Raw genomic sequence first — 25,728 nt, 5'->3', positions numbered from 1 at the left:
TTCAACTTGGCTCACTACATATGTGTGTCTGTGTGTGTGTGCGTGTGTGTGTGTGTGTGTGCATTCCTCCTCTTGAATGGCGAGATTGTTAAGTCCGTAAAACTGAAGTCATCCTTTGTCTCTTCTGGCATGCAGGAGATTTAATCCTGAAAGACCTAGTTTGAGCAGATGCACATACAAACACGCTTTCATACACTTTTATCATCCTACAAATTCCAAATTGTGTGAGATAAATATATTGCATGACACTATTGGCAAGGCTTGCACATTCGGTGTGTGACTGCATTTAATTCATTTAAACAGTCTTTAAAGGGATAGTTCACCCAAAATGAAAATTATGTTATCCTTTACTCGCTCTCATGTTCCAAAGCCATTTGACTTTCATTATTTTGTGGAACACAAACGGTTCAAACATGTTAAGTATAATGTTTGCCCCATTCACAATTAACTTTTATTGCATATTTCTTCCAAAGTGAACAGTGACTTCTATGTTCCACTAAAAAATAAAGTCATATGTTTTTGGAATCACTTGTGGTTGAGTAAATGATAACTGATGAATTGTTACTTTTTTTTTTTCACCCAATTTGGAATGCCCAATTCCCAGTGCGCTTTTAAGTCCTTGTGGTCACATAGTGATTTGCCTTAATCCGGATGGCGGAGGATGAATCCCAGCTAACTCCCCCGTCTGAGACCGTCGACCCGCGCATCTTATCATGTGACTTGTTGAGCGCGTTGCCATGGAGACAGCGCGTGTTGAGGCTTCACACCATCCACCGCAGCATCCGTGCTCAACTCGCCATGCGCCCCACTGAGAACGAACCACATTTTAGCGACCACGAGGAGGTTACCCCATGTGACTCTACCCTCCCTAGCAACTGGGCCAATTTGGTTACTTAGGAGACCTGGCTGGAGTCACTCAGCACGCACTGGGATTCGAACTAGCAAACTAGCGAACTCCAGGGGTGGTAGCCAGTGTCTTTTACCACTGAGCTACCCATGCCCCCTATAAATTGTCACTTTTGAGTAAACTTTAACTAATGCAGTGCTGCTTATTTTTGGCCTACTCAGAGGGACGTTTGGCCCTCTGACCTCTCTCTTCTGTCTGGAGAACACATCTGCTCCAGGGGTCATCCAGCTTTTTCCTTCTGAAGAGCTGCCTTAGTTCAACAGATCATTGACCCCTCAGATGTGATACATGTTGATGCTGTTGGTTTTGGGAGGATCATGTTGGGGTGGTTGGAAGATTGCTACTTTTCTGGTTCATTCTAACCCATAAATACACTTTAAAAACACCAAAACAACACCAAACACTTGTGTACACTCCCCCATCCCCCCCTCCTAGTCGAATCCCAAAGGCAGACCAGATGAATGTCAGGGAAGAAACAGTTGGGATTCCAGCATCATGAGAATGATTTTCAGGATTTTCCGGGTGGGTCACTAGTCACAAGTGCTATATTTACTGTATGGTAATCATTTTAATCTAAAACTCTGAGACTTTTCTGCTTCCAGATGTTGTGTGTGTACTTGTTTATGCTTATATAATTTCTTGGTAGCATTTTCAAAGACAGCATCTCCTTGACAACCTATCTTCAGATGTGGTTTGGTTAGGGGTGCGGTCAGTGCTGAAGAAGAAGCAGAGTTTTAGCATCACAAGCTATGTCTATGCTCCCTGTTTTTATTTTTATTTATTTTTATTTTTGTTTGATCAAAAATGCAATAAATTCAGACCTATTAGAGATTCAGACCCTCATACATCAAGTATGGACCGGATACAATGCAATATTTTATTTTGTTTGAATTTTCTTCCAAGTTTTCAAGAGTTTTTGGAATACTAAATTCATCTTAAATATCCCACAAAATTATTTGTTTATAGCTAGCTAGTTTTCAGACAGTCATTAAAGGAGGGAGTAGGAGGCAAATAAAGAAAAATTCCTCGAGGGTCCCTCCCCTGTGGTTTGTTATGTGCACAATCTGAAGAATGTATGTGTATGGGCATCTGCCAAACTTACAACCACAACAGTGGTCTATATGGTAATACCGTTTGATTTATGACCTGGATTTGGCAACTATTAGCAGGTATTCAAATATTTTTTGGGCATGTAATAATAAATTGCAGAACGGAATCTAACAGAAAAAAAGGTTTGTGTCCAGGTCTTGAAGTTACTTTGTGTTCTTATAATGATACCACAGTAAGGATTTGTTTACACTGTACATGTTTTTGTGTCCATTTTCATTGTTTTTCAATTGTTTTGCACTAGATGGATGCCTTTGACCAGTTTTTTAGACGCCGTGTCAAGTTTAAAAGAATGTCAACTGTTAAAAACATGCTACAAGACACCTGCGTTCTTCTCTACTTGTGGCTCTGCAATTCGTTTTTTTGTTTTTTTTAACGCAAGAATGCATTTAGTGTGAATGGCCCCTTAAAAAGAACTTTAAATAACACTTTTTACAACATGTTAGTCTAAACAACTTTAGGCAGTTTTGTTGATTCAAAGTTTCTGTTGTTTGTCTCCTTTAAGAGTCACGAGGATACGTGGACAGCATTACACACACGTCCACGTCATCAGACAGTGAGATCTTCCACTCAGAAGTCACAGGAAGTCCTGCCTCCTGTCAGAGGATGTTTGGATCCATGCGTTCTATCTCGACACCCAGCCCATTGGTCAATACAGACAGGTACTGTCAATTAAAAACAGCAACCAATCAATGAGCTTACACAGTTTAAGGATGTTTAGATATTTCTACTGGAAAACTATTTTTTTTTTTAAGTTTAGCATTCCAGTAATAATAGGCTTTATGTGTCGTCTAGTATTGTCTAAATGTTGGCTATACTTAACAGTGTATAAACACCCTGTGGATTGTGTTCGTCTATTGACAGGATATGTCAGATAACCCTCCACTGTTTCCTTCTATCCATGTAGCCCCACTCCAGCTCATTCCTGGTTAGAGGGCGGCTCCAGCACCCCCCTTAGTCACTACACCCCCCAACCCTCCCCCCCCATCACCCTGTCTGCCCCCAACTCCCACAGCTCTCCGCGTGGGGCTCACCGGAGCCTGTCCTCCTCTCTGGATGTCGGGGGACTGGAGAGCAGCCTGCTGGAGGCAGTAGAAGGTCTGGAGGCCCTGGGTCTAGATGTGGCTCAACCTCCCCTTCTACCCCTGAAGAGGAGAGGAACAGACGGGCCAGAGACAATGCTCAGTTCCTCTTTCAACAGGAGTGGAATCAGTGCGTCTTTTGCCAGTCATAACACCTCACCTACTAGATCTACGCCGAGTCCAGGTTAGGGGTGTGTCTATCTGTAAGCATGCGTGCACACACACAAATTCACTTTTGCAACCTCACATTTCATGTGATTTTTCTTATATGCAGATTTCCTTGCCAGTAAAACTGAAAATGTGAAGTTCGTTCAGGATACGACAAAGTTCTGGTACAAGCAGGACATCTCTAGAGAGCAAAGTAAGGATATTGATTTCTCAATAGATCTTAGGCCACACCCACACTAATCTGTTTTCGTTTGAAACCTCAGTTTTTAGTTTCCTAACTTCATCTTTTTTTTTTTTTTTTTTTAAAGGATGCAGTTATGGACAGTGTTTTTCGAAAGTCTTCCTTTTTGGAGGAGGAAAATACCATTCCAGTGTGGATTAGAGGCGTAAACGTAGCACAGTAAATGTGTTTTTAAATGAAAACTGATTAGTGTGGACGTGGCTTTAGTCAGCAGAATGTTTAATTTGATGCGGGGAAAAAAATACAAAATAGCTTTATGCGCTGGATTGAGCAGCAGCGGTGGCTCAAGAAACGTGACCAAAAGCTTATACTGTACCTAATTGGGCGGTCTATTTTCTTTGTCTGCTGAAGAAAAAAAACAGATTTTCCTAAAAGAAACTTCAGTCTGTCAGTGGACTAATTTTCGTGCCCGGTATGAAAAGGTCCCTAGGAAGCCATTGTTTCTTTTCAAAATCTTCTCAGCAACAAATATTCTGGTACTACTGGTAATTTGTGGAAAGACTTATTTTTAATGTTTTATTGGCTGAATGATCAACACTCAAGTTTACAACAGCATGACACACAGGAAGGACTGTACTTCTGTTTTTCACGGCTTTGCTTTCAGTCGCATTAAATTAAATAGCACTGTTTAGTCTGGCTAAGGTCTATAAGTGAGCATTAATGCTTCTTTGATTAAGCTGACAGGAGAATGTGTCTTTTTTCTACTCCCACTTTAATGCTGTAGCAATTGCCATTCTCAAGGACAAAGAGCCGGGCTCCTTCATCATCAGAGACAGTCACTCATTCAGAGGAGCTTATGGATTGGCCATGAAGGTGGCTACGCCCCCACCCTCTGTTCTACAGCAAAGCAGAAAAAGTACGAAAATGGCACAGTCATGACACCTCTCTCTTTATCATTCTTTATCTACATATTGTATTCTTTTTGTACTCCTGTTATGTGTATAAACAATAGTGCTGTCAGTCGATGAAAATATTTAATCGTGATTAATCGCGTGATTTTTCATAGTTAATCGCGATTAATTGAAGATTTTGAAAGTGCTGAAATTTCACTCCATATACACTTCCTGTCAAAACACATATTGTTCCTTTTTAGAAAAGAGAAGAAAACACTATGTAAAAATATAATGTTTTATTAACAAAGCATTATACAGTATAAAGATAGAAATGCACTAAAATAGCACTAATCTATGTAACGTTAAATGTTTCCCAAAATCAAAGTGAGAGATTAACTAATTACAAATATTTCGTCCCCATAGTTTGCGTTTTCATAGCAATGGGCATTAAATCTCTTAAATAAAAATAAAAATTCTCTCAACATTTACTCACCCTCATGCCATCCCAGATGTGTACAACTTTCTTCTGCTGAACACAAAGATTACAAATATATATATATATATATATATATATATATATATATATCTCAGAAGAGAGAATTTTTTTGCATGAACTATTCCTTTAAACCCTCATCCTCCAAAATATTAATAGACGCTATCCACTTTGCTACAGCAATTGTGAATCCGCATTTACATGATTTGCCACATTTACAAAGTGCTTGCAGAGAATAACTTGTTTGGCTTTTTGAGTTGGCACTTTCAATGTAATGATACTTCATCCAAATTGTCTTGAACACGACGCAGGGGTATTGCTGATGCTTCACTCCAGCGGGTCGTGTGAATGCGCTTATTACAAGTCCAATCTGGGTTTGATTTGTATAAAAAATTATGGTTAAGAGGTCCTTTCTCAGTTAAATATTTGGTGGAGTTTAAGACTTTGCAGACCAACACTATTGTGTGAGGAACAGCTGAATGAGTGTGAACACAGCTGGAGCGTTCATATCCAGAGCCCCTCTGTAAACAGTGTGTGCATCTCAATCAGAGGAAGGAAGGGAGACACACACACACAAAGTCCCTCACAACCTGATTCACAGTTCTCCATAAGTGGGGTTTTGGGTTTGACGAAAATACAGCATAATCAGTTTTGACTTTCTCAACGTTTATCACGAAGTGCAGGAATGTTTGTGTTTATTTGTGTATGTAGTTGATTTTTACTTTCTTATAGAGTAGAGTAGATCTTTCAGAGTAAACTGGGTCTTTCCAAATTCCAAAAATCTTGATGCATATATGTAATTATTGCATTCATAATTAATGACAATTAATGATTAATGTTTTATCTGTGATGTCATTTCCTGTCTCAGTGGGGGACCTGTCCAATGAGCTTGTGCGACACTTCCTGATTGAATGCACACCGAAAGGTGTACGGTTAAAAGGGTGCCCTAATGAACCATATTTTGGTAAGTATCTTTTAATGTCTGCATGTATGTTAAAGGGTTAGCTCACTAAAAAAAAAAAAAAATCTAAATTCTCTCATCATTTACTCACCCTCATGCCATCCCAGATGTGTAGGACTTTCGTTCTTCTGCTGAACACAAACGAAGATTTTTAGAAGAATTTCTCAGCTCTGTAGGTCCAGACAATGCAAGTGAATTGATACCAAAATGTCAGCTATTATATCACTACTGAAGAGAAAGAAAGAAAATTATACACATGGGGTGGCTTGAGGGTAAGTAAATGATGAGAGAATATTCTTTTTTGGGTGAACTATCCCTTTAAAGTGTTAGTCAAAGTCTCACAATATAGAAATGCTAATTTCACTGTCATGATCTCCCTCTAGTGGCAGTAATCCACATATTTTTTTTTGTGTCATAATGTACTTCAGCAGTTTCTTCTAATTATAGTTCTTAGGAATTAATCTAATTAAAAAATATATTGATTCATGTGTTCTATATCCTTGAATGTACAGGAAGCCTCACAGCTTTAGTGTGCCAACATTCAATCACACCCTTGGCGTTACCCTGCAGACTCATCATCCCGAGCAGAGGTATTCACCAATATTTGTGTGTGTGTCTGCGTGAGTTTCTTGTTTCTAGTTTTTTTCCATTCAAACTGCACGCTTTTTATTTAGACCCTCTAGAGGAGATGAATGAATCTCAAACACAGTCATCAACAAACTCTGCAGCAGAGCTACTAAAACAGGGAGCAGGTAACTGTTAAATTAGTATAAGCTATATAACATTGATAATGCTTATTTTGTTGGATCTAATCCATATGTTCATGTGTATCTGTGTTTGTGTACTGTTCAGCGTGTAACGTGTGGTTCCTGGGCAGTGTGGAGCTGGAGTCTTTGACAGGAGTTCAGGGCGTTCAAAAGGCCACGACTGTGATCTTTAGTATGGATCCGCCACCCACATCCACTGTAGTTCACTTTAAAGTGTCTTCACAGGGAATTACACTCACAGACAACCAGAGGAAGTGAGTGTTTTTCTCTTTCTAACATACAACAGTGAGGTTCAGTAAAGTCAGGTTAGGGTTAGTTCTCTCTCATAAAGCATTGCAAATGACTTAATTGATTGTTGTCTAATGCTTACACCTTTTTGTACATAAAGTTATAACTAAAAACTTGACATGCATGTAAACATAAAAAGTTGTCCTTATTTTGAATTGTTGTATTATCATGTGTGTCCAGGTTGTTCTTTAGGAGACACTATGCCGTCAGCACAGTGATATTCTGTGCCCTCGATCCTCAGGACAGGAAGTATGTAACACAAAACACATATTATGTACTAATCAAAACTATCTTACAGCATATTTTATCTTCTTCAAAGTTGCCATTGCCTAGATTACAGCTCTACACTCTGTACACTTGTTCCTTGCTGCTTTTCCTTTACTATCTGGTGCAAATGTTAGTTTTGCTAAAAAAAAATATACACTCACTGAGCACTTTATTAGGAAGACCTGTACACCTACTTCATTCATGCGATTTATCTAATCAGCAGTGCAATTAATAAAATCATGCAGATATGGGTCAGGAGCTTCAGTTAATGTTCACATCAATCATCAGAAAGGGTAAAAATTTGATCGTTGCATGATTGTTGGTGCCAGACAGGCTGGTTTGAGTATTTCTGTAACTGCTGATCTCCTGGGATTTTCACGTACAACAGTCTCTAGAGTTTATTCAGAATGCTATTGATGCCGCTTTTCATTGAAAAAATTTAGCAGATTGCAGTCATTTTTTTCTTTTTTTTTTGTTTTGTATAATGAAATCATAAAGTAGGGGAACCAAGACAACTTTCATATTTTAATATAATACAGTTTGCAGAGCCTGAAATTCGGTGCGGGTTTGCCGGTATTGCACACAATCCTAATTATTTCCACAAGTTCCACGTTCATAATGCAGAAAATTCCCACACACTTTTATTCACTTTACAGTGCAGCTGTTAATTAGTAAACCAATAGATACAGATGAACGAATCAAATCAATAAACTTGTTTTTGTATCAAACTGTAATTCCAGAAGCTGCAAGGGTAAATCCGCTCTCTCTCTTGCAGCTGTCAGCAGCGCGTTGAGCACTTGTTATATTTAGTGTGAGAGTGCGCTTTGTCACATAGTTACTGAACTTAAGATGTTACAGGTGTATAAACCTTTCTAAACCTGTCAATTCCACATGCAAATGGCGTTATACAGCGTCTCCGTAAGCAAGCAATGCAATAAAACTATATCGTTCCTGTTTATAATTAACTAAGCTGTATAAAATTGCAAGCATTGACGGCGAACGCCTTTCATATCTTGGCTCTCCCTCATTATTCATAATGCTGCACATTTGCAAGAAAAGCAGAAATAGCAAAAATGCTTTGTGTAATGTACCAGCTGCATGGTGAAGAAAGACACTTAAACATGTTACACCTCTCATCTCCATCTCTAGTTTCATCCAGGGTCAGAAATTAATGGAGGCTCTGAGCAAAACAAATCCCCCTGCAATCTGATATAGTTCCAAATACATGCATCGCAATCTTCATTTGAATTTTCACTGAACATTAATTGTTTCGTGACGTCCGTTGTGCAGATGTTGCCATGTCAGTGGCAGATGCCCGCGCCATAAATGAGCACATACGTGCACTCCGCTTCTCATGCTGTGCGCCAGTCAGTGTCGTGCTCACGCACTAAAATGACCAAATGCTACAATGTAGTTAATGAGAATATTTACAAAAGTAATATCTGGATGTGTTAAATTGCCTTGATGTTAAATAAAACATTATTATTGATACAATAATAATTGGAAGAGGCTATTTGCACTAAGTGTAAAAAGCAACAATAAGCATCTTCTTTGCACTAAGTGCAAATAGCGTTAGATGCTATATGCACTCTAGTGCAAATAGTGGCAGATACTCTTACACCCCTGTTTAAATACTAGCATACAGTATAGTGGCATCACTGCAGCATTTTTTTATTGTGTTTATCTGGAGTCCCATTGACACCCTACACCAACTCCTACCCCTAACCCTACCTTACAAAAATTAATCATGGCTTTACTACAGTAACCATAGTATCACCATGGTATTTCTCTAGTAAAATCATATTAACCACAAAATTAAACATTTAATTACTATTTAAGTTACTATTAACCCTCTGGGGTCTGAGGGTGTTTTTGGCCCTGGAGAAGTTTTGACATGCCTTGACATTTGTGCTTTTTTCAGTTGCTTAAAAACATATTAATGGCTGAAGTCTGATAACACTGTATTCAGCACAAACTGGGCTACAATAATATGTGAGCAACATGTATGTACATGTTTGTATTGTTGAGAAAATAACGTTTATGCGTGGTTTTTGAAAAAACAAAAAATTTAAGTCACTGAAATAAGGCCATATTTCACATACTAAACATTTGTTCACAAGACTTTTGAGAACTGGATCTTGTAGCCTAGAGTTTTTGCTACAAAAATGATGTGAAAACCATCCTGAATACTCATTCATACAAAACAATATAGTCATTTAACTTTTGTAAGACACTTTTAGTGTTAGAAAGGCCATATGCGAGGAGGCGTGAATGATCATGAATATTGATGTGATTCACACCTGAGGAGACAAAGACCCCTCCCCTGAGAGAGAATGAATGTTTGTAGCTTATTCACAAAATCAAGTTTAAGTTAAAAGAAGTAATCTGACTATATATTTCTTTACATAAAGTCTTTACTTAAAAACTTTAGACCTACACTACAGTTTAAAAGTTTTAGATCTGTAAGATTTTTAAATATTTTTAAAAAAAGTCTCTTCTGCTCACCAAGGCTGCATTTATTTGATCAAAATACAGCAAAAACAGTGAAATTGTGAAATATTTAAAATAACTTTTCTATTTGAATATATTGTCAAATGCAATTTATTCCTGTGATCAAAGCTGAATTTTCAGCATCATTACTGCAGTCTTCAGTGTCACATGATCCTTCAGAAATCATTCTTATATGCTGATTTTCTAATATGGGCATATTTACAGCACATTTTACACATTTACACCCGAACAGATATTTGCAAGCACAAGCTTTGTTGATGATAATGAGGCAGCATAAACACTAGTTAAAATATAATCTAAACATTCATATTATTTTTATATCATATTACATATCATATTTATATCATACAGCATACAATTTAAATACCTCCTTTAGCCGAAACAACATTTAAATGTAACTAAAACTTGCCTATTAGGACATATTTCAAATTTCAATACTCTGAATCCTGACTGGCAAGTTTGGAAATAGTCCAGCTAGTAAAATATGTACATGTTTATATAAAATAGCATGTCAACTAATATGTAAAAGTAAAACTAAAAGACTTACTCATCCGAAATTGTATCCTTGGCTGCATCAAGTCGCTCTTCAAAATGCAAATGTTCCTCGTCGGATTCCTGCTCTTCTTCTGAGGAAAATGTGAATTCTTTGTCACTATCCAGGAGCTTCCTCACCTGTGTAGCATGCCATCTTCCAAATGCGTGGAAAAGTGAATGAATTTAATGTTTTTTAAGGCACTGTTGGGGGTGTTTACCATTTGCATTGATCGCCTCAGTACATTACCGTATGAATAGCGCGCTCTGCTGGTGGGTGTGATCACATTAGGGATAATTAGCTGAGCCAGGAGAAACCGTACATCGCTTTGTTTCATACAGATTACATTGCAGGAGAATATTTGTTTTAAATTAGATTTTTTTTTCTTTAAAAGTAGACATTTTAAGCTTTCTTTAGACATATGTTTCATGTTTGTCTGATAAGTATTCGCGGAGTTTCAGTTAATTTTTGTGACGTGTTTAAGATGCTCGCGGAGACAGAGACGGCTGAAAGCGCACCCTGTTTATTTTCTTTATTTTACAATAGCACAAGGTTTTGTTGTTATTGTGAGTGTACTCAAATAAAAGTAGACCCTTTATAGTCTCTAATGATGTCTTACACTTATCTGTATGCCAAAAATGACGGAGTATTTTAAGTGTTTCCGCTGTTATGAGGAAAAAATCCAGCAGGACGTGCCGGCACGTCCGTCGACACCTGAGGGTTAACTACTATTAAATCAAATCAAATCAAATCAAATCACTTTATTGTCACACAGCCATATACACAAGTGCAATGGTGTGTGAAATTCTTGGGTGCAGTTCCGATCAACATAGCAGTCGTGACAGTGATGAGACATACGCCAATCTACAATAAACATCAAATTAACACAACACAATTTAAACATCTGTTATACATAATTAAACTCGACTTAAAACATCAAATTAACACAGCACAATTTAAACATCTGTTATACATAATTAAACTCGACTTAAAACATCAAATTAACACAGCACAATTTAAACATCTGTTATACATAATTACACAACTTAAAACATCAAATTAAAACAACAACTGTAGTTAATAACTGTAGTAACACCATGGTTAGTGCATCAGAACTATATAGTTTCCAAAACACATGGTTACTACAATATTACTACAGTAAAATCATGGTTAATTTTATCCAGATCAAATCCTTCTTTCAACTCCCTGACCTTCACTGTGACCAAATCACTGTGAGAAATCTCTTTTATTTATTACTATAAGTACTATTATAGGAAATATTAGAGTAGAGACATGGAAAAAAGTATGTCAAGGGGTGGGATTTGAACCCAGATCTCCAGCATGACAACACATACACATACCATTGTTACACCCAGAGCTACTACAGCTGCACATGGGGTGCACAGTTTGTCATAAAATCCTGTGTTTCCATCAGACTATTGGAGAGCAAATATTCACTTAGTTATCCAGTCTCTTAATCCACTTAATGTCTAACCTGTTAACCAGTTTGATGTCTCTGCCCCATCGCGAAAAATTCAAATATGCCTGATCAGCAGTTGACCCCAAATAAATCTGTCGTGGCTGTCTTGAGTTTGGTCTGAGCAGTGGTGGGAGGAGTTAGTGTAAATAGCCTCTGCCAACAAGAAGGGCTGTATGCACTTAGTGTAAATAGACACTCCGATAATAATTTTACAGAACATTAACCACTTTTGGTCTATGAATCATATCTCTGATGTTCATTGTTAAATATTTATTTTTGCATTGTTTTATTTAATTGGCATGAAGTTTTTTTAATAAGCAGGAAAAAGTTTGGGCACCTCTGGTCTAAATGTTTGACAGGTTTTATAAGTGGTGTGTTGTGATATTTGTGTTTCTGTGTGATGTTCTGACCTCTCCATTACTCTGTTTTCCAGGTGGATGCGAGATGGCTGCTCAGCTGCAAAGTGAGCCTCCTACATCACATTCTCACTATCCATATAGTTTTTTTTTCTTTTATAAATCTAGCAAAATCGCTCCACAGTGATCACCAATGCACTTTTATTGTATGGAAAAAAGCAGCTTTGATGTTTTGATAAAAACTCCTTTTGTGTTCGGTGTATCTTATCAAAGATACAAATCTTGTAAGTTGCACTCAAAATCTACTTGGCTCACAAATGAAGGGGCATGCTTGAAATGGCACTTATGGGGCTTTTCCACTGCACGGTACGGCTCGACTCAACTTGACTCTGCTCGCTTTTTGGGGGTTTTCCACTGTGGATAGTACCTGGTACTTTTTTTAGTACCACCTTAGTCGAGGTTCCAAGCGAGCCGAGCCGATACTAAACGTGACGTCAAAACCCTGCAGATCACTGATTGGTCAGAGAGAATCGTCACTACCAGTGTCACTGGATTTGTGACACGGGACATCAACCCGTTAGTTTTAAAGTTAGCAACAGCGATAGCAGTATCATTTGTTCACGTGACTTGCGCTGTGTGCAAAACCACGCCGTGGTCAATAAACGAGGTGCAGACATTCCTCTCGTTAGTAGCCGAGGAGAGGACCCAATGAGAGCTGGATGTGGTGACACGAAACGAAAAAGACTTTCAGGAAGTTTCTCATCTGTTGGCTGCACACGGCTAACAACAGTGTAGGGAAAAGTTAAAAAAACTTAAAAGTGACTACAGAACCATCAAGGACCACAACAGCCAGAGTGGTTCAAACAGAAGTGGAAGTGGTTTGACCAAATGGACGCTATCTATGGCAATAGACCAGTGAGCAATGGGAGGGAGAGTGCCCTGGACTCAGCCATGGCGTTGCTGGAGTCCACGATGGAGGATGGTACGTTTTGCTACGTTAACTCTATATTCTGCTTGAAAGCTTCACTTTATTTAATTGACCAGCTACTGGAAAGCTTGCTTCTAAAACAACCACGCCAATTTAACTGTTACACTTGTGTAAAATCACCATGAATCAACTGCTTTATGCAGCACAATGAGCTAGTAGCTAACAGCTAGCGGTCATGCTATTGTTTATGATGATGTCACGGCAGTAGAGGCAGTGCAACTATGACGATCAGCCTATAATCCCACCCACGTTGAGGCTGCACTAAACTGCAGTGGAAAAAAAAGCTCAGAAAAGTAAAGCGAGCAGAGTCGAGTTGAGTCGAACCGTAACGTGCAGTGGAAAAGTGCCATTAGTGGCTTTTGTGTGGACATTTATTTATTGTTGTGTATGTGTGTGTGTAATAGGATTTTTGGCTTCATCGCAAGGAAAAGTGGAAGCAGCACAGAGAATATGTGTCACCTGTTTGCTGAACATGACCCTGAACAGCCCGCCAGTGCCATTGTCAACTTTGTCTCCAAGGTGATGATAGGCTCTCAGAAGAAATAGACAATATTACACATAGAGATTCCTACTGAACTGCATTGGGGACTGCTGTTGCCATGAAAAAAGCCATGGAAGCTGGCATTGCATTAAACCACAAACAACAAACATTGGAGACTGCTGTGTTCTTACCTTCAAATGTGTAGGCCCAAAGCACAGAGTAACAGTTTCATTCCTGTTCTGTTAGCGGCTTTACTTGCTGATGGCATTTGATTGTGATTAGACAGTAAACATCAGTATGGTCAAAGATGAAACTTTATTCTGTGACTTTTACTCCCTATTTTGGGACGAGATACATTCCAAAGGGAGTTTTTGTGATTCTTGCCCATGCATTACATAGCATGTCCAGTAGGGGGAGACACATTTCTTTGGTTAACTATCACTCTTACAATTATTTTTCCAGTTCTATTTCATATTGCTAGTGGCACAGAAATCACTGAGGATGTGTCCAAAAATCATGGAGGTGTAACTGCAGATTAGATTCTTTGATCTGTCTCGGCACACATCCACATGAAGTCGACCAAAGTGCTCACATTTTCATATTAATTAACAAAACTTTAATGTCTTCGATTTTATAAATAAATGTGTACATTATCAGATATCCCTATTAACATTTTTATAGTTCAAAATATTTAGTAATTTTTTTTTTTATCTGTGTATTTCTTTGTTTATGTGGGGTGAGCTAACATTTACAGTCAATTATAAGTGGTTGCCTTAAAAAAAATCATATTGACTTTGACCTTGTTTATATATATTTGGAAATATTTATCATATAACTCATATTCATCTTTTACACATGGCATGAGTGTTCAGTTATGCCAGTTGTCAGATTATAATGGATAACACTCTTGGTATTTGATAGATCGCCTTGTGTGAGATGTGCAAGATGACATCAAATGGGCAAGACCTATAAATTCCCAAACTCACCTTGCAAATTCTTTTACTGAATAAGTGTATAAATGCTTTTCAAATGGTAAAGGTGAAAAGTTTCACATGGGATTCATCTGAAGCAGACATGAATATGTAAACCGCACCAGTCTTACTTTAAGAAACAAGTACCACATTCTGGAAAGGCAGTTCTGTGATGGAGTTTGTTTTCTATCACGTTTCTTGTCCAGCCAAACTATTTTTGTATATTTTTAAATTAATGTTTTATTTACAGTAACGGGGCAGACTGGGAAGAGAAATCGGCCGTGGATTTTACCTGGGCCAAAAGTTGTTGAGCGGGGGAGGGGTGTGTGAGGGGTGTCGCTGTCCTTTTTTGCATATCGTGGCCCCCTTCGGCATATCGTGGCGTCGTTTTGCGGCCCTCTTCAGCCTGTCGCGGCCCGTTCAGCATAACACGGTGGCCCGGTTCTCCCTATGGCCAGTCCGCCCCTGTACTGTAACATACATGCACAGAATACAATAAAGAAATTGTATGGTTCTAAATGTATGTTATGATATGATGTCTATCATGAGCTGCCATTGACATGCCAGTATTTTGAGGCCAAAAGCATATTCTATGCAAGTATACAAATGCAGATGCGAGAGCTCAGCCAGTGCAGCTCAAGTTGTACATTCTTAAAGGGGTCAAGAAATGCTCTTTTTTTATAGTTTCATTATCTTCCCTGAGGTCCACTGATAATGTTAGTAAAGTTTTTTTAAATTTGTTTTCACCAAAACATTCATAATTTTGTAATATATGATAATTTTCCACCCTGTCTCTGACAATCTTTCTGAAAAGCTTGATTTTTGCCTCAGCTCCTCCTTTTAACTTCAATGTAAACGCCCACTGTAATGACTGGCTAACAGCATGCAGCCCCTCAAATTCAGCCATTTTTTAAACTCAGTTGGAAGAGAATGAACAAGCACCAAAACATTAGAAATTTACATTTCACGGTTTACACAACGCACATCCAACACATTGCATTTTAATATATTACATTATTCATCTCAAGCACAACTGTTAATACTCACACCCTGTCTACACCAGATGCTTTAATCAATTATGCTGTCTACCATGGAAGCATCCGTTGCGGCGCGTCACTCCAACAGTAAACAAACAGGTGTCCTGTTCCATTTTGCGCTGCCGCTACTACTGCCAACAACACAAAAAAACATTTCAGGAAGTTCGTGTCGACGTGCCCGGTGTAGACAGCCTCAAGCCGCTGCGTCGCGTCAACGGACACGCCTGGTGTAGACAGCGTGTCAGCATCATTAACAATCATGACATTTGAAATATTAATGAATGGAACTTTTTTACTTACATTTTTGATTGAGTCCAATAGTGTTTTTAACTGTCCCATATCATTCAGTGACAATTCCTTGGCAAAGACTCGTTTTATGTCTGCTTTAATCACAACACGCAATCAACAAATCTTAAAAAAACTTGCTCTGTGTAAGGGTCTCTCCCATCCATTTACTATGGTCGGTCAATTTTGATCTCGAACAGCAGTACTTTTTTTTTTTTTTTAAGACCACTTCGACTCATCGAATCAAGTCAAAATTGTTTTTGTATGTTCAGATTTAAAGTCTAGGAAAGGTCACAAAGTCTTGTACCACTCAGACTGAGGAAACCATTTAAAAAACAAAAAAACAATCTGAAATCAGTCAAAAATGACCAAATAGCCTAAGAAGGTTAAGCTAATGCCCACTATAGTGCCCCTTGTGGCAATGCTGAGAATGCAACACACAATCACTGGAGCTACAGGAAACTCCTGACAATGCTAATTGGCTGATGGTACCATAAGTACTGCAGAGAGATGTCCATTTTGCACTTTTAAGAGCCGTCTAAAAAAAAAAAGAAAAAAAAAGTCCACTGCCAACTATTAAAATATAACGAAATATTTGCAATGTATATTTTGCTTGCAATGTATTTAGTCCGAATACAAAGCTTTTGAATGGCCATCACTGGAGAAAGATACATTTTGGCCAAGATGGTGTAGTTATGACATTAGTCTCACGTAGCCAGACCTAAGACGGCATAGGTCTGGGCTCTATGGCAGCTTCAGTTGGCCTAGAACCACCCATTTAGACAGGAAAAGCCATCTAACTGACAAGTTAAACAACCAATCACAGTCGGTTTTGATATGAGGTGTTTAGGGGCAGGGTTATAGGAGATGTATCATATTATAATAAAGACCAACATGAAAAAATTAATAATTTATATATTGGCATGCGAGTCTCTGCAACCGATAGCACAGAAAACACACAGAAAAAAAGCAGAAAATGCGTAGAGATTCTAAATACAGCACAGAAAACCTCATTATAGAGAATTTCACAGACATAGCAAAGTAAACAAAGCAGAAAATGCAGCTTTGCTCTTGGATATCCGCATCACTTTCTGCTATGTGACTCAGACGAAACTCTGAATATATTTAAAAGATTTGATGTCACTAACCTGGCAAACTTGGGCAAATTCTGTGATTATTTCATCCTCCAAAGTACTCATTCTATCAACGTGGAACATTGCGAACACAACTCGGCTTCCATGCAGACTGATAAAACGTCCTGTGTGCATCTACTCGCGGAAGTTTCACCGAACCAGCCAATAAGATTTGCGCTGAGTTGATTGAGAAAGCATTTTCAAGTTTTGTGTGCAGTGTGCCTCAGACATAGAGCACGGACTGTTATATCACCATGGTGACCGTGCACTGCATGAAAGATGACACAGACACAGAGCTACGCTTTAGCTGTTGCTTGCTTTACTATTTTCCATATATGACAGAACAGTACACTTATAGCACCACCAAAGGGAAACAAAGACTGAACATCACAAGGCACAAAAAACACCAACACAGAGGATCCAATACATAATATATTCCTCCCCTTTTACTTTCAATGTCCACTAACAACTGATATAGCACCTTTGAATTTAAACAAGGTAATATTCTTGCAATGTTTCATTTCTTCTTTCATTAACATTCAACAGCAATAACCATCAACATGAAAGAAAGTGATATATATATATATATATATATATATATATATATATATATATATATATATATATATATATATATATATATATATACACACACACACACACACACTACTGGTCAAACATTTTGAAACACTCACTCATTCTTTATTAGAATAATAGTAATTATTATTATTATTTTATTTATTTATTTATTTTATTTTATTTTTTTTTCACATTTTAGAATAATAGTAAAATCATCAAACTGTGGAATAAAATAAATGGAACTATGGAAATTATGTTGTGACTAAACAAAATCAAAAACTGTGTTATATTTTAGCATCTTCAAAGTAGTCACCCTTTGTCTAGAATTTACAGACATGTACTCTCTGCATTTTCTCAACCAACTTCTTGAGGTATCACCCTGGGATGCTTTTTAAACAGTAATGAAGGAGTTCCCATCTATGTTGTACACTTATTGGCTGCATTTCTTTATTATTTGGTCCAAGTCATCAATCTAAAAAAATATGTTTTTTTTTTTTTTTTAATAAAATGTTAGTTTTATAATGAAATAAATTAATATGGTGGCACAATTATATTTTTGTCTACAAAACTAATTTCAAACATTTAAGCATACGCCTTCAGATCATGAGAATCATTTCAGTCAAGTGTTTAAAAACTTTTGACCGGTAGTGTGTGTGTGTGTGTGTGTGTGTGTGTGTGTGTGTGTGTGTGTGTGTGTATGTATATATATATATATATATATAATTATTATTATTATTATTATTATAATTATTATTATATATATTTAAAAAAAAATATTTTTAATATAATTTCCTTACTAGGGAAAGAGGGTAGACTGCCTAAGTTCCCAGGTTTTATTTATTTATTATTTTCTCCCCTTTTCTCCCCAATTTGGAATGCCCAATTCCCAATGCGCTCTAAGTCCTCGTGGTGGTGTAGTGACTCGCCTCAATCCGGGTGGCGGAGGACGACTCTCAGTCTCAGTTGCCTGAAACCGTCAATCCGTGCATCTTATCACGTGGCTTGTTGAGCGTGTTACCGCAGAGGATGCCCACGCTATTCTCCACAGCATCCATGCACAACTCACCACGCGCCCCACCGAGAGCGAGAACCACACATTATAGCAACCACGAGGAGGTTAACCCATGTGACTCTACCCTCCCTAGCAACCGGGCCTATTTGGTTGCTTAGGAGACCTGGCTGGAGTCACTCAGCATGCCCTGGATTCGAACTCGCGACTCCAGGGGTGGTAGTCAGCGTCAATACTCGCTGAGCTACCCAGGCCCCCAGTTCCCAGGCTTAACCCTGGGGATCATTCTGCCCCAAATGTTCTGGGTTAGCCACTAGTCTAAAGGTCGAATCTTTGTGGTGGTCGTCTCACTCTAGATGGGTAGTGATTATTGTGTAGCACTGATGGTGTATTTACTAGGGTGTCTGTAGAGGTGTCCAGGACAGGTGATGGAGCTGAAGAAAGGGAGCTTACCAAAACTGCTCTTGAGGGTTTTATGGGCAGAGTTTCAGGAAATTATTCCTGGCTGGTGTTGGTGTGAGATGTTTAGCCATGTGCCTCCAGATCACGTGGATCATCACTGATGGTCGTTGAAGTCAATAGCTGGTCTACATGTCTCCTCCATGTCATGTTGTCTTGCATTTGAACTGTGTATGACCCATTTTGCCCCTTTGCAGTAGTTGCGAGCCAGAACGTTCTCACCTTTTCTAAAATTCCTGTACTTGGCCTTGCACCTCCTCTCCACCTGAGTTTGCTCTTGTGACTGCACTACTTGTTTGGTTCTTGGGGGTCTCAAGATGTCTAGTCTAGTGCAAAGCTGTCATTTCAACAATGCTGTGGTTGGTGAAACTTTTGTTATGGCATGAGATGTATTTCTATATGTCAACAGGAAAATGTTCAACCATCGGCCTAGAGAGCCCTTACCCTGAGATGTCTTCAGAGCTTGCTTCAAAGTCTGCACAAATCTTTCCACAAGACCATTAGTTGATGGGTGATAGGGAGCCAATCTGATGTACTAAATTCCATTTGTACTCAAGAAAGATTGGAACTCTTCAGTTGGGGACCATTATCACTTACAAGCTGTGCCGGCAGTCCAAAGCGGCTGACAGACTTGAGCTCCTCAATGGTTTTCTCGGAGGAAGTGTTCTTCATGACTGCAACCTCAGGCCATTTGCTATGAGCATCAATGATTACTAGGAACATGTGGAGCTGCAAGAAGCTGTCTTCAATGGAGCTGCAAAGTCGATATGTATTCTCTGCCATTGCTCCTCTAGAAAATCCCATGGATGTAAGGGAGCTGCTTGTGGCATGTTCCTCTGGTTCTGGCAATCAGGGCAAGCCTTGGCTTTCTCCCCAATTTCTAAGCCAGGCCAACAGGAATAGCTTCATGCAATCTCCTTCATCCTCACTACTCCACAGTGGCTCGAATGGAATTCTTCAAACAACCGGCAACCCGACTGAACAGTCAACTCATTCCTTCATATCAGATAAGGCTTTAATTCTTTTGCCATCTCTCCTCCCTTTCCGATAGAGACACAAGCCAACACTTTTGACAAGACTGGATTGGTTCTTGTGAACAATTTTACATGAGCAGTGGTCATGAGGGTGTTCCCCACATTTCCACTTGTGGGCATTCGGTGTGTGTGCCAGGAAGTGGCAGCCTTGAAAATCCGTCTGCATTACAGTGCTGTTCAGACCCCCTGAACTTAATGTTGTACTGATGAGCAGACAACAGAAGGGCCTAACGCTGCATGCGACTGGCTGTGAGTGAGGGAATACCTGCCTGGGGACCAAAGATGGAAGTGAGTGGTCGATGGTCATTGTGAGTAGGGTGAATCTGCACCCAAAAAATATATTGGTGAAATTTCTTGACCTCAAACATGATTGCTAAAGCTTCCTGTTCGATTTGAGCATAATTGCTCTCAGCTATGCTCAGGGTCCTGGATGCGAAAGCAAATGGCCTCTCTTCACCAGATGGCATGACATGTGACAATACCGTACCAACACCATATGGCGAGGCATCACAGGCCAACTGTATAGGTAACAACAGATTGAAATGTGTGAGGGCCTCTGATTGTTTTAATAAGATCTTCACATCCTTGAATGCTTTCTCACATTTGTCTGACCATTTCCACTGTTTGGCTTTATTCAACAATTAATGCAGAGGTTGTAGTCTGCTAGCGAGGTGAGGCATAATCTTTGAGTAGTATGTCAGTAGTCCTAAGAGGGATCTCAACTGGCTCACATTTTTTGGAGATGGTACATCTGTGATAGCTTTGACCTTTGATGGTGCCTTGTGTAGACCTGCACTGTCAATCAAATGACCAAGCTATTCAACGGCAGGGCAAAAGAACTCATATTTGTCTGTCCTGACATGAAGGTCCTATACTTTTAGTCTCTGAAGAGAAGCATTCAGATTTCTGATATGATCCTCATCGTCTTTTCCTGTGATCAGTAGATCATCGAGATAACACTGCACTCCATTCAGTCCACTCAGAATCTGATCCATTTCTCATTGGAACAAAGCTGGGACCGAAGTTATGCCAAACGGAAGCCACTGATATCTGTAAAGACTGTTGTGAGTGACAATGATTAGCAGTTCTTATGATCCAGGGTTGACATACATCTGCAAGTAAGCCTGACAAAAGTCTGTTTTGCTGAAGTTTTGGCCACCTGCTAATCCTGCGAATAGATCATCAATTAAAGACAGGGGATATTGTTCCACGGTTAAAACTGGGTTGGCAGTAACCTTAAAATGGCCAAAGATTCTAACTGATCTGTCTTTCTTCATTACTGGAAAAACTGGTGTGGCCCATTTGCTAACACTCATCTGTTTCAGCACTCCTGTTTCTACCAGACGGTTAAGTTCAACTTATTAATAGCATATGGAACAGGGCGAGCTTTTAGGAATTTTGGTTTATTGTCTGGCTTAATGGTGAGCTTCACGGTAATGTCTTTTATGCTGCCAAGTTTCTCCTCAAATACCTCTACATGCTTTTTTAGAATGTTTGGCAGACTGGTTGTCTCTTTTGCGACCAGATGTACTTCCTGCCAGTTTAACTTCAATTTTTCTAGCCATGACTGACCCAGCAGTGCTGGGTGATTACCATTCACAATATACAGGGGTAGCTTTACCTTCTGTTTGTTGAGCTCCACTATAACATCCACAACTCCTTTTACATGCACAACCTCACCCGTGTCCACTTTTAGTGTCAACTTAGCAACACTTGGAATGAGGTGTGGCAACTTCTCTCCGCAAGTCGTCTCTGCCACCAGTGGTACAACTGCACCTGTGTCCACTTGCATGGGAATGGCTTCTTCCTCCAGCAGTGGTGTCACCCAATAGCTATCAGAGCTACCAGACACTGACATCACATGTAAGTATTCATTTTCATCAGATTCATCATCTCGTTCTTCTGTATTCTTCACTTAATTTATATGTTTCTTTTTCGGTTTTCTGAAGTGGCTTTCCTTTGGTTCAGCAGGTTTGGTTACATTTGCTTTCTCATTTACCGTCAGCTTTTTACTTCTACATAGACGTTCAATATGTCCTTTTTTTCAACAGGTTCTACACTCCATGTCCTTGAACTAGCATTCCTGTTCCTGATGGCCACTTTTCTTACAGCAGTAACATGATTTCCTATTCTCATGTTTCTGTTTTTTGCTGTATATTTTGTGAACTTGACTGGACAATCTTAACTCTTCCGCCTCTTTTGCAGCCATTTCCATGGATACACTGACTTTGATTGCTCTCTCTAATGTCAGGTTACTTTCACACAGAAGATGCTTTTGAATGGTCTTACTGCGCAATCCACACACAAGTCTATCTCTTATAGTGTCATTCAGCATTGTTCCAAACTCGCAATGTTCAGGCAGCTGTTTCAGTACAGCGACAGCTGGACCAGGCTATGCAGTAGATTATATATCTTGCTGCCCATTACACTCAGGAAGGTTCATACTAAAACCTCATCCTTTATCCCGTTGGCCTTGACAAAATAATCAAACTGCTCCATATATGAACTCCAGTGTTCATCATTTTCATCATATGGTCCAATTTGTCCTACGAGACCTGCCATTTAGTACTGACTGTGTGCCATTTACAAGTTAACTAGCCAAATTCCTTATGTTATGATGTGTAGGCCATCTTGTTTCTTAATTTCACTGAGACTCCTACGAGTGTGACAAGCTCCACCTGTGCACCTGCTAGATAGCTTACTGGTGCTAACGTTAGCCAACCATACATGGTCACTAGAAACGTGTACCGCGCAATTTAAACTGTATTACACTTTCTTCTAAAGCACCAGTCAAGAACACTGGAACTTTTATCCTCGTCGCCAGTTTTGTTATATCGCCATGGTGACCGCACACTGCATAAAAGACAACACAGACACAGAGCTACACTTTAGTCAGCAGCCATATCACCCTATAGCTCTCGTCTGGTTGCCCACTAAAGCTAAGCAGGGTTGAGCCTGGCCAGTACCTGGATGGGAGACCTCCTCGGGAAAAACTAAGGTTGCTGCTGGAAGTGGTAGTAGGGAGGCCAGCAGGGGGTGCTCACCTTGCGGTCTGTGTGGGTCCTAATGCCCCAGTATAGTGACGGGGACACTATACTGTAAAAAGGCACCGTCTTTCGGATGAGACGTTAAACTGAGGTCCTGACTCTCTGTGGAAATTAAAAATCCCAGGGCACTTCTCGTAAAGAGTAGGGGTGTAACCCCGGTGTCCTGGCCAAATTCCCCCATTGGCCCTTATCTATCATAGCCCCCTAATAGTCTTCATCCCTGAATTGGCTACATCACTCTACTCTCCTCTCCACCAATAGCTGGTGTGTGGTGGGTGTTCTGGTGCACTATGGCTGCTGTCGCATCATCCAGGTGGATGCTGCACACTGGTGGTGGTTGAGGAGATTCCCCCTATACTATGTAAAGCACTTTGAGTGCCTAGAAAAGCGCTATATAAATGTAAGGAATTAAATTAATTTAGCTGTTGCTTGCTTTACTATTTTCCATATATGGTAGAACAGTAAACTTATAGCACATGCATGACACCGAAGGGAAACAAAGACGGAACATCACAAGGGACATAAAGCACCAACACAGAGGATCCAATACATAACACGGACAGTGGGCAGTCTGAGGCTGAGACAATTATGACATCAACCAGCATTATATTATTATAGTGAATGTTTTACCAGGGTTCATGCACCAGTCGAGCAACTGCCTTTGAGATGAATGCGAATGCAACAGATCACTCTCTCCAGGTATTATAGACCTCCTTGGAGATGTCATAGGGACAAGTATCTAAGTACATTTTCCATACAGCATTCCAAAAAAAAAAACAAAAAACAATTTGCAGTTAATGCAACCCTCAGAGAAATCCCAAAGACATTTATTCAACATAATGTGGTAGCCTGCAGCATGAGCTTACCATATTTTTTGGTGAGAGACAGAGAATAGAGTATAATGGTTTGCTTATTCAGAGGTTTGGTTGGATAGAGAGATAGTGTCTCACTTGTTCTGATGTGATTACTGATTAAACAAAGTTACCCATTTATATGGACTTGGGGAAAGGGGGAGCAGGGTGGAGGTGGAAATCAAACAAGAAAGAATGAGACAAAAAGAAACTTGAGTCAGCTACATGCTGCATTCCTCCATTAGAGCTCCCCCTTTTGGCAAACCCTCACAAATACACCATTGTCAAAGACCTTAAAGGGATAGATATCCCAAAAGGAAAATTCTCTCATCATTCACTCTCCATCATGCCATCCCAGATGTGTATGACTTTCTTTCTTCTGCAGAACACAAATTAAGATTACCGATGTCTTCTGAAGCAATCCAGTTGGTTTTGGGTGAGAACAGACCCAAATGTAACTCCTTTTTCACTGTACAGCTTGACAATAGTCTCCTTTGTGATCATTATTTCAGGTTCGATTACACTAAGTGTACATCATGTGTAATCGAGCCTGAATCGTGATTGTGCAATGGCAAGATTTTATTTTAAAAAATTAAAACATTTATATTTTGGTCTGTTATTGAACATAAGCCTATCTTTGGCATACAATCCCCAACCATCTATTTTGCAATTAAATTCGTCAATCTGTCCAGGATAGATTTATTTATTAAGGGCTTTTTTAAGTATGCGTCAATTTACACATGCAACAGACAGATGCTTTTAGAGTATCTCACTTTGGTTCTGTTGCATCATAAACAGTGTTTTTAGGTCGCTGTGTCAAATTAAACGTAGGATTACATTTTGAAAATCACATCTTGAGATCCATGCATTCGGAATTGTGCATCGTTCAGTTGTGTTTACACCACTGATCAATTATATAGAACTAAATTGCTGATGACATCATAACCACTGCCCCGCCAAATTGCTTTGCTCAAACATTCCAGTATGCCTATTGAATTAACAGAAAATCTACTCATTTAGGTGAGTAAACATTAGCCATTCAATCTGATTTTATATCTGAAATCTGCCAGTACATCCCTAAAAAGCAAATGTTCAACACATGTAACCATTTATTTATTTAAAGTCTGGATTTTTTTTTCTGTTTCTTGCAAGTTGTGTTTATCTATATCAAACAGTTTTCCCCTAACTTCAGTGGCGAACAGATCAGCTGAATGTAAACGAAATAGTTTAATGAAACTGAGGTAAGATACAAACAGACATTTTCAGAGATATTTAGTGCAAACATCGAAGTGTTCGTTCTGAGTTACATGCTTTATGTATTTTGTATTATGTACGCTTTAATTTTATATATAATTAATCGCACTGAATTAACACGTTAAATCAACAGCCTAAGTTTAAAATGAAGTTACACTCAAGTGAGATGACGACTCTAGACATTTCAATCTAAAAGTAAAAGCTGCTTTATTCTACATATGGTGCTGGGCGCACATTCATGAGCATCGCCATGTTGAGATCACATGACCAGCTGAAAATTATTCGCTTTATCTGAATAATTGGCAGTTATTGATGTTTTTAATAAATCATGGCTGACTGCGAACAGCAAATTTTTTACATAATTACATTCGTAACTAAGGATGTCTGTTTTCGCCACATGTTCACACAGGAAGAAGACCCCTTAAAAAATCGAGAATTCATGCCAAGTTTGCCATAAACTTGCTGCAAATTCGCCTCTGATTATTTTCAAACACAAATAAGCTTTGCACCAAACTTGCGGAAAATTGTACATTATTGCCAAAGGTTTGTTGCAGGTTCACCACAACCAGTGAAGAGCTGCAAACTTCTGGCAAACATCTGCAGTGAA

At 39.1% G+C, this 25,728-nt stretch overlaps 1 protein-coding gene across 4 annotated transcripts in view; it reads left to right on the top strand.

Moving 5' to 3' along the window:
* LOC127410373 (tensin-3-like) overlaps window positions 1-15,219 on the top strand; it is a 75,003-nt gene extending 59,784 nt beyond the window's left edge. For all 4 annotated transcript variants that reach the window (XM_051645604.1, XM_051645603.1, XM_051645602.1 and 1 more), the window contains 11 exons: window positions 2,520-2,676; window positions 2,922-3,280; window positions 3,371-3,457; window positions 4,230-4,361; window positions 5,700-5,795; window positions 6,305-6,382; window positions 6,467-6,544; window positions 6,645-6,813; window positions 7,028-7,096; window positions 12,071-12,100; window positions 13,386-15,219. In XM_051645604.1, the coding sequence (XP_051501564.1) occupies window positions 2,520-2,676; window positions 2,922-3,280; window positions 3,371-3,457; window positions 4,230-4,361; window positions 5,700-5,795; window positions 6,305-6,382; window positions 6,467-6,544; window positions 6,645-6,813; window positions 7,028-7,096; window positions 12,071-12,100; window positions 13,386-13,527 (1,397 nt within the window). In that variant the 3' untranslated portion in view covers window positions 13,528-15,219. The remainder of the gene's footprint in view (window positions 1-2,519; window positions 2,677-2,921; window positions 3,281-3,370; window positions 3,458-4,229; window positions 4,362-5,699; window positions 5,796-6,304; window positions 6,383-6,466; window positions 6,545-6,644; window positions 6,814-7,027; window positions 7,097-12,070; window positions 12,101-13,385) is intronic.
* Window positions 15,220-25,728: the final 10,509 nt, after the last annotated feature.

This window comes from Myxocyprinus asiaticus, chromosome 19, assembly GCF_019703515.2.
Source record: "Myxocyprinus asiaticus isolate MX2 ecotype Aquarium Trade chromosome 19, UBuf_Myxa_2, whole genome shotgun sequence".
Classification (NCBI taxonomy): Eukaryota; Metazoa; Chordata; class Actinopteri; order Cypriniformes; family Catostomidae; genus Myxocyprinus; species Myxocyprinus asiaticus.
Note: the sequence above shows the minus strand (reverse complement) of the source record. Positions and strands in the feature narration are given on the sequence as shown.